This window comes from Scylla paramamosain, chromosome 16 (assembly GCF_035594125.1).
Source record: "Scylla paramamosain isolate STU-SP2022 chromosome 16, ASM3559412v1, whole genome shotgun sequence".
Taxonomy (NCBI): Eukaryota; Metazoa; Arthropoda; class Malacostraca; order Decapoda; family Portunidae; genus Scylla; species Scylla paramamosain.
In genome coordinates, this window is record NC_087166.1 from 14,920,001 (window position 1) to 14,935,000 (window position 15,000).

A 15,000-nucleotide genomic window follows, 5' to 3' on the forward strand; every position below is an offset into this window, starting at 1 on the left:
CTCTACCTTATGCATTTTGTCTTCTTGCATATGATGTGCTCTTATTGTTGTCTGTCTTTTGTATCTTGTCCTTTTTTTTATTTATTATTATTTTTTTATTTTTTATTTTATCATTTTCTATTTTTTTTTTAATTTTAAGTTCAATTTGATGTTATGTTGATAGGTATATCATGTGTGGCTTTTAAAATTTCTACTATTACTGAGACTTTACTTATCATCATTATTCTCTATCTTATTTATCTTACATTTTCTTAGTCTGACTTTTACTCGCCGTTCTATTACTGATAAGACAGTAAAACATGGCTTTGCTTCCTAAATACAGGAAAATCATGTCTCTTATTATTATCCACTATTTTACGCACTTTCTTAATCTGATCTCGATGTTCTTAAAAACATAGCGATGATCCTTGAACTTGAGAGAAAGACTCGCGAGTTTTGAGGGAACCTGAAGGAGGAGGAACGCCACGCCCTCCACGGTTCTTTTCTCTTCCTCCTTGACTCCCTTGTGCCTCCTTTATCCCCACACTCATCCCTCTCACCTCATTCCTCTGCCCCTCCCTCCCACCATCCATTTACATCAAGCTACTACTCCTGTTCCTTCCCTTTTCTTTTCCTTCTTCCTTTCATACTCCCTATCTCCTTCCCTCCCTCCATTAACCTACCACTCCTGTTCCTTCCCCTTCCATCCTTCCCTTTCATACCCGTCCCTCCTATCTTTTTCCTCCGCCCCTCCCATCCTTCTTTAATTTCATACCTTCCTTCCACCGACGGAGAGTTATCACCCTTATTCTTTCTCCCCCAGCCTCTCTCTCTTTCTTTCTGTCCTTCCCTCTCGTGTCCTCCACCTGGCTAATAAGAAGGCTGCTACGCAGTTCGATACAAAAGTGACGATACATATAAGGAGAGAGAGATTAAAAGACTGCGCACGAGGGTAAGTGTCATAATAGTAATAGTAATAGTAGTAGTAGTAGTAGTAGTAGTAGTAGTAGTAGTAGGAGGAGGAGGAGGAGGAGGAGGAGGAGGAGGAGGAGGAGGAGGAGGAGGAGGAGGAGGAGGAAAGAGAAAAGAAGAAAGAAGAAGAAGAAGAAGAAGAAGAAGAAGAAGAAGAAGAAGAAGAAGAAGAAGAAGAAGAAGAAGAAGAAGAAGAAGAAGAAGACAAAAGGGAAAAAAAAACCTTCTCAAGACAACATGACCCGAATAAAAAAGAGGCAAATTCCTGAGTATGAGAGCAATAGAACATGGAAGTGGGGAAGCAACATAGTGGGAAAGCAACAACGTACACCAGTGTTCGCCAATTGGACTTTAAACTCTGAACGCCTCGGAATCATACCAGAGAAAGGCGACAGGCAACTGGATGCAAGCGGCAGGTCAGGGTGTCACCTTGATGAAGACAGACAAGACAGACATCGGGACATTACAGAAAAAAAAAAGACAAGAAAAAGCCAGTAGTTCAGGTTTTCTCGTCAAGCATCTGGACATGATTATCCAGGGTCTAAAGAGTGTTTCTCCTATCAGCAATGTAGAAAGCTCGTTCATCTGTCACTAAAACGGTAAAAAAAAAAACACCCTTAAAAACCCGTATAACTTTAACTAGAGCCTTTTGAAAACAGTGGAGGTGCGGCGCAGAGTTTCAGAATATGGTCCAAGGTGCCACCATGAACATTTCATCCAAGATAATTCCTTCATAACAAATTTTCCAAACCTAACCTAATATGATTTATCAAGGAAATTATTTTAGGGGAGAAATCTTGAGAGTGGAATATTGGGAGTTCAAATTTATCGCGGGGAATGTTACAGTACAAGTCCAAGAATACAAACACGTCTTGAGCAGTTCTCTGGTTAAAATGAGTGATGTTTTGTTGATAATTTTCCCGTTCTTTTTCGATTCCTTAAAAATTTTAATGTTTATTTTTTTCTTCATTCTTTCCTCTTTTGTCTCCAGTACCACTTTCCATCTTATCTACAAGTATTTCCACTCTTATTAACTACTTTTACTATTTTTTTCTCAACCTTCCTCAGTCTCTCCTTCATCTTTCATCTCATATGATTTTTCTTTCTCTTTTTCTTCCTTCCTTATCCGTCTTTTTCCTATTTCATCTCACTCTACAACTCTTCTCTCATCCCTCATTTTCATCTCTCATAGCTTTCCTTACCCGTTTTTTTTTTCGTTCTTCCCCGCCTCTGTCTCTTTCTTTCATCCTATTTTCCACCACTTCCTTCATATCTCTTTCATCCTTATATACTATTCTTCTTCTGTTCCCTTTAATTGAATTTTCTCCGTCTCTTACTTTCCCTATATATTCATACTCTCATCACATTCTTTTTCCCTTCCTGCCTCCCTTTTTTCTTCGCCTCTTCCATCTCTTATTTCTTCCCTCATACTCTTGTTCCCCATTCTTCTTTCTTCTTTTTCTTTTTTTCTTTTCTTCTTTAATCCATTATTCCATCCCTCACAGATTCCCCCTTCCTTTCCTCTTTTTTCTCTGTCACTTTTTCCAATCCTTCTTTCTTTTATTCCCCTTTCTTTACTCTTTTCCTCTTTCCATCGCTTCCCTCACCCTTAATTTCATCCCTTACATTCTTTTCCTCCATTTCCTTTCTTCCTTTCATCCCCGCTCTCTCACACCTGTCCCGAAATCTACACCTGGGATATCTGGGGTTACCTGGGAAGCCGGGGGCGAGGTGAGTCGGTTTCTCGTACCGGTCACCAATCCCGTTAATTTGCTTTTGTTTGGACATGGGCTTCTGCAAGTTTTTCGGTTGGCGGGCCACTGGAAGAAAAGAGGTTACGGGTAGGACAGGTGGAGAGAAGTGAGAGGCAGGTGTTATGGTGTTAGGTGTGAGTTTCAAAGTGTTTGTATGTATGTGTGTGTGTGTGTGTGGTTATGAGGTCTTTAGTCATATTTTCTTTTTACAATTACGTCTTTTTTCCTTTCTTTCCTTTTTTTTTGGCACACACACGACTTCTCCCATTGCTACAGTCCAATAGTCTGCCGGCCTGGGTAAGATGATGAATTTTCTCATGTCTTACTTTTTTATCTTTTGTATGATTTCTTGTTGTGTCTCCTTGATGATGACGAATGTGTGTGTGTGTGTGTGTGTGTGTGTGTGTGTGTGTGTGTGTGTGTGTGTGTGTGTGTGTGTGTGTGTGTGTGTGTGTGTGTGTGTGTGATTTAATAAGGGTGACAGGAGGAGGGCAAACAACTAACATCTAACAACATCTGTTCTTCTTCCTCTACTGTTAATGTTTCAGTCGATCATTATATACTTTAAAAAAAAAAAAAATCTAAATAAACGAAAGACAATAACTGAAAAGTAAAAGGCAAAGCAAACTCTAAAAGAAAAAAATATTCACACTTTAACACACACACACACACACACACACACACACACACACACACACAAAGGACTACAGCACATACCTACCACCACTAACCACTTCAAACCATCACAAGTAACAATTCCTTTCAACTAATTAGCTATCAAATATCTTACCCAACAAAACAAAACAAACGAACACAACAAACGAACAAAGGAAAGGAAAAAAAAAGTAATAAAGAAAAACAAAGTCGAAAATCAGCACTCACACAAACAACAATGCAAAAAAAAAAAAGATATATAAAAAAGTAAAAAAAATAAGAAAGTCAACAAGTTAATTAGACCACAGGTGAGGTGGGCTCCATCACTCAGGTGTTGCATGCAGGTAAGGTAACGCAGCTGGGCGAATGGGTATGTTGCATCACAGTATTGCATGTATTACGCCAGCAGGGAGGGGAGGGAAGGAGGAGGAGGAGGAGGAGGAGGAGGAGGAGGAGGAGGAGGAGGAGGAGGAGGAGGAGGAGGAGGAGGAGGAGGAGGGGGAGGAGGAGGGATAAGTAGGTGAGAGTAGTGGTGGTGGTGGTGGTGGTGGTGATGATGGTTATGAGGTCATGAATGTGGAGAGAGAGAGAGAGAGAGAGAGAGAGAGAGAGAGAGAGAGAGAGAGAGAGAGAGAGAGAGAGAGAGAGAGAGAGAGAGAGAGAGAGAGAGAGATGGAAGAATACGAAGGAAAAAAGGAGGTGGTGAGGGTTACACACACACACACACACACACACACACACACACACACACACACACACACACACACACACACACACACACACGTACACTCACCTTTGAAGATGACGGAAGACTCGGTGGAAGGTCGCGAGATCTCTGTGGGCGGAAGAAGAGTCAGTAAGAGTGAGGAGAGGTTGAGGGATTGACTAAGTGAAGGTGTCGAAGTAACAGGGCCATGTGACGTCTGCAGCATGATTGAGTGAGACAGTGAATGGGTGAATAGGTAAGTGACGGAATTAATAATTGAATCGGTGTTTAGCTAAGTGAGGGAATGACCGAATGAGTGAAGTAAATAGTTGGAGTGATTAAATGGGTGGGTAAATAAGTGAGGGAATGACTGAATGAGTGAGTGAACGGAGTGTAATGATAGCATGTGAAATGGGGTGAATGAGTAAGAGTGCTTAATGACAATGCGTGTGTGATTGAGTAAGAGAAAGACTGTGTAGTGATGAATATGATTGACTGACTAAGTGAAAAGTTGAGTGAGTGAGCAAGTCAGTGAGTAACAAGAGGAAAAGGTGAGAGAGTAAGGAAGGAAGGAAGGAATGGAGAACGTACTGGTGGAAATACCTAGATTTAGTACATATTTTCAGCACCCACAAATACTTTCTCTCTCTCTCTATCTCTCTCTCTCTCTCTCTCTCTCTCTCTCTCTCTCTCTCTCTCTCTCACCGCTCAGCTGCACGGCCAGGCTCTTCTCCCTCGTCTTGTCGTTGTCAATGGAGGCGTTGCAGCGGTAGGTGGTGAAATCCTCCGCCTTGATGTCAGATATGGTCAGCATCGTCAAGATCTCCGGCGGACTGTACCCGACCAACATCTCCTTCACGCGGAACCGATCATCTGAAGGACGCCACGCCACGACACGTCACGAAGGAAGCGGTGAAGCGGAGCAAGGGGAGGAATGAAGGGTTGATAGTTTGCAGCACATGAGTGTCAGTGTTTGTGAATCGAGAGAGAGGAGGAAGAGGAAGTGCTTACAAACAATAAAGGAATTATGAGTTATTGGTGACAACGTGTAAGAGAGGCCGACGCCACTACGGATTAACAAGGCGAAGAAGGCGATTAAAAAGAAGAAGAAGGAAAAGAAGAAGAAGATAAAAGCGATGATGACGAAGAAGAAGAAGAAGAAGAAGAAGAAGAAGAAGAAGAAGAAGAAGAAGAAGAAGAAGAAGAAGAAGAAGAAGAAGAAGAAGAAGAAGAAGAAGAAGAAGAAGAAGAAGATAAAGGTGAATAATAATAATAATAATAATAATAATAATAATAATAATAATAATAATAATCATAATAATAATAATAATAATAATAATAATAATAATAAGAAGAAGAAGAAGATAAAAGCGATGAAGAAGAAGAAGAAGAAGAAGAAGAAGAAGAAGAAGAAGAAGAAGAAGAAGAAGAAGAAGAAGAAGAAGAAGAAGAAGAAGAAGAAGAAGAAGAAGAAGAAGAAAAGAAGAGAGCGATGAAGAAGATGAAGGCGATAAAGAAAAAGAATAAAAATAAGAATAAGAATAAGAATAAGAATAAGAAGAAGAAGAAGCATTTGTGTTTGTACATCTATTTTACTTTACAAGTTTATTTCTACACGCGAGGAGGGCACTTTGTTGTTATACACTCAACAGTGCTTTTAATTATATTTACTGAATGTGTTTATTTCACACATATATTTGTTTATTTTATGTGTATCTTTTTTTGTGCGTCTTAAAAAAATCGCTTCTATTTTTCAACAGGCAATTAAAAAAAAAAAAAGAATGAAAAGAAGCTCTCGTTTTTTACTTTCTTCATTTGAAATATTTATTTTCCCTGTTTTTAGATCTTTATTTTATATTATTTATTTATTTGTTTTTAAAAGCGTGTGGGTTTTAAGTTATTTTTACTTCTACTTTCTTAACACAAATAAATCTTCAAATATGAAATATTTCCTTTCCCTTTCCTTTCTTTCCCTTATCTACGTGGTTACGAATCACTGGAAAATGAAGAAAAATGATTAAAATATAAATAAGAAAAATAACAGAGAAGGATAAGGAAGAGGGATATTATGTAAAGTTTGTCACTCTCCAAAAATCAAGAGGAAGAAGAAGGAGAGGAAGAGGGAAAAGGGAGAGTATTATAAGGTACGCCACTCAACGAAAGTCTAGGAGGAAGAGAAGAGAGAAGTGGAGAAAGTCGTGTAGATGATCTAAGGTTTGTTAGTCGTTAGAAAAAAAAAAAGAAAAAAAGAGGTGGAGAAAGGGGGAGGGTGATTAAGAAAGGATCACCACTCACTAGGAATCAAGAGATAGAGGGAGAAGAAGGAGGAGGAGGAGGAGGAGGAGAAAGAGGAGGAGGAGGAGGAGGAGGAGGAGGAGGAGGAGGAGGAGGAAGAGGAAGAAAATTATAAAAGCTTCGTCACTGAATGGAAATCAAGAGAGAGCTGAACCAGAACATTACGATGCCCCACTGACTTGAAATGATGATCTTGCCAGTGCTGTCCTGCCAGAAGACCACGGGCCGCGGGTACGCCTTCACGGTGCAGTTGATGGTGATAGAGTCCCCGAGGTAAGCCCCGATCATTTGGTGACTCACGAACACGGCGGGCTCACGGTCTGCAGGTAGGAGGAGGCGTGTAAGAGTAAGGGTGTGGATGTGTGTCTTTACCTCTGTGTGTGTGTGTGTGTGTGTGTGTGTGAGAGGGTGTGTAGGAGTGTCCTTATCTCTGTGTGTGTGTATTTTATAAAGATTTGTTAGTTTTATCGCTTTTAAGAGTATGTCCTCCTTATTCTTATATTTGTAGTGTGCTTTTGTCTTTGAGTCACTTTTTTATAGTTTTTATATTATTTTTTTAGAATATTAAAATGTTTTCATGTTTTTTTGCTATTATTATTTTTACTACTTTTGCTATTTACGTTCTCATTTATCGAACTATCCAATAATGTAAATGTTGTTCTGACGACTTCATAATATGGACCATAACCTAATTTATATTCTCTACGTTCTACTTAGTCTGTATTTTTGTGATCAAATAATGCCTACCTATCTATCTACCTATCTGTGTGTGTGTGTGTGTGTGTGTGTGTGTGTGTGTGTGTGTGTGTGTGTGTGTGTGTGTGTGTGTGTGTGTGTGTGTGTGTGTGTGTGTGTGTGTGTCTGAGAGAGAGAGAGAGAGAGAGAGAGAGAGAGAGAGAGAGAGAGAGAGAGAGAGAGAGAGAGAGAGAGAGAGAGAGAGAGAGAGAGAGAGAGAGAGAGAGAGAGAGAGAGAGAGAGAGAAAAAGTACATGAAGCAACAAGAAATTGCGAAAGTGTGAGAAAGAGAAGGAGGAAAAGGTGGAAGCAGTGAGTGAGGGAGAAGCAGTGAGTGAGGAAAAGCGAATATGTGGGAAGGAGAGAGAGAGAGAGAGAGAGAGAGAGAGAGAGAGAGAGAGAGAGAGAGAGAGAGAGAGAGAGAGAGAGAGAGAGAGTAGAGGAAGGAGAGGGAGAGGGAACGGGAAGGGGAGGGAAGAGGGGAGAGAAGGGAAGGAAAAGTTTGTCTGGAGTTGCAGCAGGGTGGTCTTGGGACTCCGATAAGGGGAAAGGGTGTTAGGAGATTAATGGATGAAGAAAACGACGAGAGAGAGAGAGAGAGAGAGAGAGAGAGAGAGAGAGAGAGAGAGAGAGAGAGAGAGAGAGAGAGAGAGAGAGAGAGAGAGAGTTAATCCCCAGCGAACAACACTAAAAATTCACCACATCTTGCGTGTTTCACTTCTTCCTTGATTGTTTTCTTTATTTTTATCTCTTTTTTTTATCTCCTCTCCCTCAGTTCCATTTCCTGGCTACGCTCTTCTTCCTGCTCTTTTTAGAAACTGTTTTTAGGCTGAGCTATCTTTACCTAGTTTCTTTCTGATGGTCTTCATATTTTTTGCCAGTATATATATGTGTTTTCTTCTCTTCTATGTACCTCTTAACTCCCTACACACACACACACACACACACACACACACACACACACACACCTGGCTTGCTCCCATACCTTACAAACTTACACCTGCTTCTTCACAAACTCAAGATCTCTCTCCAACCTTCACACACACACACACACACACACACACACACACACACACACACACACACACACACACACACACACACACACACACACACACACGCTTCAACACTTTCTCATCAAACTTTCCACACCTCCACCCTACTCTCACCACACTTTCCCTGCAGATACTTCTCACGGTCGCCTTCCCAAAGTTGCAGACACGTGTACTGCAGTGAGAAAAGATCAAACCTTCCTTTCTCGTCCCTTGTAAACTTTCTATGGACAGGTTTGTACGTAGTATTGATTTCCTGGTTAACTCTACGTGCTAAGCATCTAGTCAGTCTTACCCTAATCCTTTGTGTCTTACATTATCCTCTGAAAATAAATGCACTCTTCTATAATACACATCACTACTACCACTGCTGCTGAGACTTTTTGCTACTATAATATTTAATACAGCTGCTACTTCCCCTGTTGTCACTACTACTACTACTACTACTACTACTACTACTACTACTACTACTACTACTACTACTACTACTATCACATATACTATGCACCCCACCACAATCACAACCACTTCTACCACCACCACCACCACGAGCACTTCCCACACTCAGTCACATGTTCACACTGCTCTCGCCTGACACACTCACATCGCACATTGAGCACCATTCTCTTGCTCTTGGTGGGCGGGACGGAGTTGCTGGCGATGCAGAGGTAGTGACCCATGTCCCCGCGCGTCACGGTGTCGAAGGAAAGCACTGCCGTCGTTTTCTTCAGGCCGTCAGAGTCCACGGTGTTGCTGGAGGCTGCGGAAGGAAGTTGGGTAGTGATGAGGTGTGATGACTAGTGTTGTTCTGGAGTGTGTAGGTGTGATGACTAGTGTTGTTCTGGAGTGTGTAGGTGTGATGACTAGTGTTGTTCTGGGGTGTGTAGGCGTAGAGAATGATTGGTTGGTGGAGAATAGGATAATGTACGGATAGGTAGGTTAGGTTCGTAGATGGATAGATGGATGGATTTTACGATTGATATACAGGTAAATTGATAGAGAAAAGAAAGAAAGAAAGATAATAAAAAAAAGGGAAAGATATATGCATGGTTAGACAGATATATAGAAATGGACAGATATAAAAAAAAGTAGAAAATAGGTAGATAGATAATATAAACAAACATAAAAAGAAAGATAGGTAGACAGACAGACGGATAGAAAGATATATAGATAGAAAGGAAGAAAGAAAGAAAGAAAGAAACATGGATAAATAAATAGATAAATAGATAGATAGATAAAATAGATAGATAAGTAGCAAATGCAGAGAGAGAGAGAGAGAGAGAGAGAGAGAGAGAGAGAGAGAGAGAGAGAGAGAGAGAGAGAGAGAGAGAGAGAGAGAGAGATTGCAAATACCGTCTTAACTGCTTAGGGTAAATCCTTTTCAATAGGCACCTCTCCTCCTTTACAAAATACTAAAGAGAGACAAATTCCAGAAGTTTTCGTAGTAAAAAAGCACTAAACAAAAAAGGAGGAGGAGGAGGAGGAGGAGAAGGAGGTGGAGGAGGAGGAGGAGGAGGAGGAGGAGGAGGAGGAGGAGGAGGAGGAGGAGGAAGATGATGAGAAAAGGAGGAGCAGAAAAGGAAGAAGAGGGAGGAGGAGAAGGAAGAGGAGGAGGAGGAGGAGGAGGAGGAGGAGGAGGAGGAGGAGGAGGAGGAGGAGGAGGAGGTAGAGTTACTGCTCCATAGAGGGCATAAAGAAGGAGGTAAGGGAGAGAGAGAGAGAGAGAGAGAGAGAGAGAGAGAGAGAGAGAGAGAGAGAGAGAGAGAGAGAGAGAGAGAGAGAGAGAGAGAGAGAGAGAGAGAAGAGGATACGAAGAAAGGGAAAGAGAGAGAAGGGGGGATAGAGGGGATAGGGAAGGGGTAAGGGAGAAGGGAGGGATGGGGAAGGCCACACGGAAGGGAGGGAGAGGGAGCGTAGGGAGGAATATGGAAATGGGCTGAAGAGGGAGAGAAGGAAGGGAGGGAATGAGGGAGGGAGGTAAGGAGAACCCCACAAGACACGAGAAATTTATAGTAAAGATATATTTCTTGCTCGAGCAGCGCTTCTCAAGGGAATGTGAGATAATATTGTAAATATCCCCAGCAGGGCGAATATTCGAGAGAGAGAGAGAGAGAGAGAGAGAGAGAGAGAGAGAGAGAGAGAGAGAGAGAGAGAGAGAGAGAGAGAGAGAGAGAGAGAATGTGTAGAAACTTAAAAAAAAATGAAATCGAAAGATATAAAATGAAAACTGAGAGAGAGAGAGAGAGAGAGAGAGAGAGAGAGAGAGAGAGAGAGAGAGAGAGAGAGAGAGAGAGAGAGAGAGAGAGCTGCTCAAAATACCACAACGCAGCAACTCTATCCTATCTCCTTCACTCACTTTTCTGCTTCCCTCACTTGCTCACTCTCTTTTCCCCACATTCCACATTCTCCCTTCTGTCCTGACTCTCACTCATTCATTCACTCTCTCTTCTACCTCCCTAACAATCACGTTTACTAACTCGCTACAATACATCACCCACTCATTCTGTTTTCTATCACATTCACTCACTCTCTTAATTCTCCATTCACCCTCTCTCCCTCTCTCTTACCAAACACGCTCATCACACTTCTCGCTCCTTACTTTCCCAATCATTAGATATTTTCTGCATAAAAACGACTGGGAAAACGATAAACCAGAAAGCTTACAAGATTCATGCAAACTTTATCCTTTCCCCACCCCTCTCTCTCTCTCTCTCTCTCTCTCTCTCTCTCTCTCTCTCTCTCTCTCTCTCTCTCTCTCTCTCTCTCTCTCTCTCATATTCATTGCATCATATATCTTATCAGTATTTTCTTTCTTGCCTTTAAGCCCACAAAGCCGAGGGTTCCCACACTGGTGTATTCCCTAAGGTGAAGTGGAAATTCTGTTGTCCCAGTAGTGTTAAATCACACAGTGGCGCCAATATCAATGTTTCAATCTTCACGCTGAGCTGATGTACAGTATTATGATGCCTCATCAGTAGACACAAACTGATTCACCGATCTACCATTTTCATAGGTTCAGAAGCTCGTCGTTAGATATCAGATATCAGATAGTTTGTCGGAAAAAGGACAGTGTTCACTTTAGAAATCTTTCGCCAGATGGTACAGTAGTCATCAAATTATAGTATTTCAACAGCTTACCGATAGAGGACGGTGTTACGACTGCTTGATCCGAAACCTGCCACCAAACAGCTGAACAGTCGCCAGATTAATTCGTCAGCCTGCCAACAGAGGATCCAGCTATCACCTGTAGATGGCAGGTTCACTTCTGATTGATGTTCAACTTGTCAGATGTAAGTTCCGTAACTTCCTACTGAGGCTCAGATAAGACACTCATCAGGCACCGTACGGCCACCACACCTGCCAACCGTGGTGGTGGTGAGCAGACAAGTACGAGTGACACAAAGAGGTCTGCGGGGCAGACCACTCGGGTACTAACCAAACAATACAGTGAATTTTTACGCAGCTAATTCTCTCTCTCTCTCTCTCTCTCTCTCTCTCTCTCTCTCTCTCTCTCTCTCAGTATATAGATGCATTATGTTGTATTCGCTCCTCGTTCAATATTTCCAAGAGCCACTCCTTGTCAAAACCTATTTCCCCGGCCACTCCCTCTCGCCACACGGAAATTGGTCACAAGGATTTTAATATCAAGTCCAATTTTCACCTCAGAACGACGCCCACCTACCTCCCTCTTCCTCCTCTTGTGCCCCTTTCCCTTCCCTTCCCCTCGTCTTTCCTTCCTCCGCTTCCCTTGTGAAAATTTGTGCCTTACGGAAAAATGCATGTTTTTGTTATTTTTTACTTTTGCTTTTTCTTCCTTTCTTTATTTGCTTGTACAGGGAAGTGAAAGGCTCACGTGTGTGTGTGTGTGTGTGTGTGTGTGTGTGTGTGTGTGTGTGTGTGTGTGTGTGTGTGTGTGTGTGTGTGTGTGTGTGTGTGTGTGTGTGTGTGTGTGTGTGTGTGTGTGTGTGTGTGTGTGTGTGTGTGTGTGTGTGTGTGTGTGTGTGTGTGTGTGTGTGTGTGTGTGTGTGTGTGTGTGTGTGTGTGTGTGTGTGTGTGTATTTGTGTGTGAGCGCTCACTCCCTTGTGTGAAATCCCTAATCCTCTTGGTTCATTCCATTTCTTTCTTCACCCTCTCATCCTTCTCTCTCTCTCTCTCTCTCTCTCTCTCTCTCTCTCTCTCTCTCTCTCTCTCTCTCTCTCTCTAATTAATTTTCGTCCATTTTCTTTCCTCCATCCTGTTCACCCTTTCTTTCTTTGAAATCTTCATCCTTATACTTTCTTCTTTCTTAATCTCCTTTCTCTCTCTCTCTCTCTCTCTCTCTCTCTCTCTCTCTCTCTCTCTCTCTCTCTCTCTCTCTCTCTCATCCCGTAACTTTAACACTAATTGATTCTCTTCTGTTTTCCTTCACCTGTCATACTGTTCCTCCTTTCCTTGCCTTTCTCAATCTCAAACCCCTAATTTCCCTCCTCTCTCTCTCTCTCTCTCTCTCTCTCTCTCTCTCTCTCTCTCTCTCTCTCTCTCTCTCTCTCTCTCTCTCTCTCTCTCTCTCTCAGCAGCTCCTTCAGGCGGCGTTTATCCTGTCCCTCCGAACTCAAGATTTCTGTCGGATTTTCCGCTTCCGAGAGCCTTTACAGCGAGAAAATAGCATTGGCCATCAGTCAAAGGGAGGCGCCACGCGTAAAATGACGAGAACGAGATTATTGCGAGGCTACATCAACCCAAGCCACTCCTAGACCTTGCTTCTCTGCCTCCTCCCCTCCTGTGTGTGTGTGTGTGTGTGTAAGTGGACTCGACAGACAGTGCAGAGAAGATTCAAATTCCTTCAACCCAACAAAGGACTTTTATCGCTAACACTATTATTCCTCCTTTCACCCCTATTCTTCTTTTCCTCTTCCTTCTTCCCCTCTTCTTCTCATCCCTGTTTCCCTTCCCACCATTCCGTCCTGTTTACTGTTCTTCCTGTTATCTTCTATCTTCGTTCTCTTCTTTTTTAACGCTATTATTCCTCCTTCTACCCGTATTCTTCTTTTCCTCTTCCTATTCCTCTTCTTTCCCCTTGCATTCCCTTCTATTCTTTCTGCTACTTTCTCTCTTCTTTCCACTATCAATTTCCTTCTCATTCCTTCTTCATTCATTCATCTTTTTCCTTCTGTTTTCCTAGTTTTCCTCTCACCTTTTCTTCCTTCTCATCCTTCTGTTCTTCTAATTATTCAATTTTTCCTTTCTCTTCCATCCTCCTCCTCTTTCAGTTCACCAGTTATCTTCGTCTTCTTCCTCACCCTGTCTTCCAGTTATCAGCTCTTTTCTTATTTCTTTCACTTATCCAATAATTTCTTTTTACTTCCTTCCTCGTTTATATCTCCCAGTTTATATCCTCCTCCCCCTCCCCTCTGTCTGTTCTAGTTATTCATTTTTTTTACTCGTTCTTCTTCTTTAGCTATTTCCTCCTTCTCCTCTTCCTATTCATCTTCCTCCCTCTTCTCTGTTTTTTCCTAGTTATTTTTTTCTTTTACTCTTCCGTCTTTTGTTCTGGCTATTTCCTCCTCCTTGGCTGACAGCTGAAGACGCTGCCGCGGAGGATCACTCAGGTTTCTAGGGAGCAAGTGAAGGTGAAAGTTAAAGTTTACGCAAAGTATTCGAGTCTTTGAACCGAAGCAGATGCAACGTGGTGGATCGAAGTGTACCATTCGTCTCCTTCGCTCCGCTCTCCTTTCGCACGCTGGTCTGCTTTTGTTTTGCCTCTCTTTCGCTGACCCTGCTTCCTTCCTTCCTTCCTTCCTTCTGCTTCCTCTATAGTAAGATTAGTGTTGTTGTTGTTGTTGTGTTGTCGTTACTGTTTTTGTTGTTGTTGTTGTTGTTGTTGTTGTTGTTGTTGCTGTTGTTAGTGTTGTTGTTGTTGTTGTTGTTGTTGTTGTTGTTGTTGTTGTTGTTGTTCTTACTCCTGCTGCTGCTGTTGTTATTACTATTTTTATTGTTGTTGTTATTAGGTTAGCTCATGATGAATGTTTTATTGTCTATTTATGAAGGATTAAAATAAAAGATTAAAATTAAGAAAAAAAAAAGGCGCTGATTTGAGGAAGAAATTGATATTGATAACGATTTTCTTTATATTCTTTTTTTTCTTTTTTTTCCTGCTCTATCTTTGCACACATATATACTTTTTCCACAGTGGCAATAAGTGAACAGTCCCCTCCCTTCCCCTCTTTCATTTCCAGCCGTCACCCTCTCTCCCCATTTGCGTAAATTAAGAAAAAGTACCAGAGCATCTCCCCACCCTCACCACCCAGCCCTCCCCCGGCCCCTAACAAAACTGTATTTAATCATCTGACATTTTCTCCCTCTCGCGCCACCAAGCAGGGGTCGAGGATGCGCAGTGTGAAGGAAGCAGTCAAGCAAACAGATAAAGAACAGCCGGTGCCATTTCTGCTATAGACGAAGGACCGTTTTTAAGAGATTCCCTCCAGCCTTCTCCTCCCCCCTCTCTCTCTCTCTCTCTCTCTCTCTCTCTCTCTCTCTCTCTCTCTCTCTCTTTCTCAGACACAAGAGCTATTTTCCAAGGCCACTTAGATGATGAGCCAGATTTTCATGAGTGTCTTTTCTCAATGGTGGTGCGGAATTCTTATCAAGTTATATATAGAATCACGAAAACACACCTGAAAACCCCAGTACCTTTCACTTTCTATTAAGACTAGTGGAGGTAAGGCGCCGAAATATTACAAGGAGAGAGAGAGAGAGGCGCGATGATCAGACGTGACGAGACTGAGGAGGCGGCGGGCGCAACAGCACGAGATTCGCGCCCATGGAGACTCTTTAAGCTTAAGGGGGAGAGGGACGGTCACTACGTGGAGGTTC

General features: G+C 42.1%; 1 protein-coding gene across 2 annotated transcripts in view; it reads right to left on the reverse strand.

The window, feature by feature from the left end:
* Positions 1–15,000, reverse strand: part of LOC135107813 (protein amalgam-like) — a 53,797-nt gene that overhangs the window by 3,561 nt on the left and 35,236 nt on the right. Inside the window, exons 4-8 of one of the 2 annotated variants that reach the window (XM_064018106.1) lie at positions 8,752–8,907; positions 6,540–6,680; positions 4,771–4,938; positions 4,153–4,194; positions 2,664–2,771 (exon numbers count right to left, since the gene is read on the reverse strand). In XM_064018106.1, coding sequence (XP_063874176.1) covers positions 2,664–2,771; positions 4,153–4,194; positions 4,771–4,938; positions 6,540–6,680; positions 8,752–8,907 — 615 coding nt within the window. The remainder of the gene's footprint in view (positions 1–2,663; positions 2,772–4,152; positions 4,195–4,770; positions 4,939–6,539; positions 6,681–8,751; positions 8,908–15,000) is intronic. The other variant, XM_064018107.1, reaches the window with a different exon arrangement.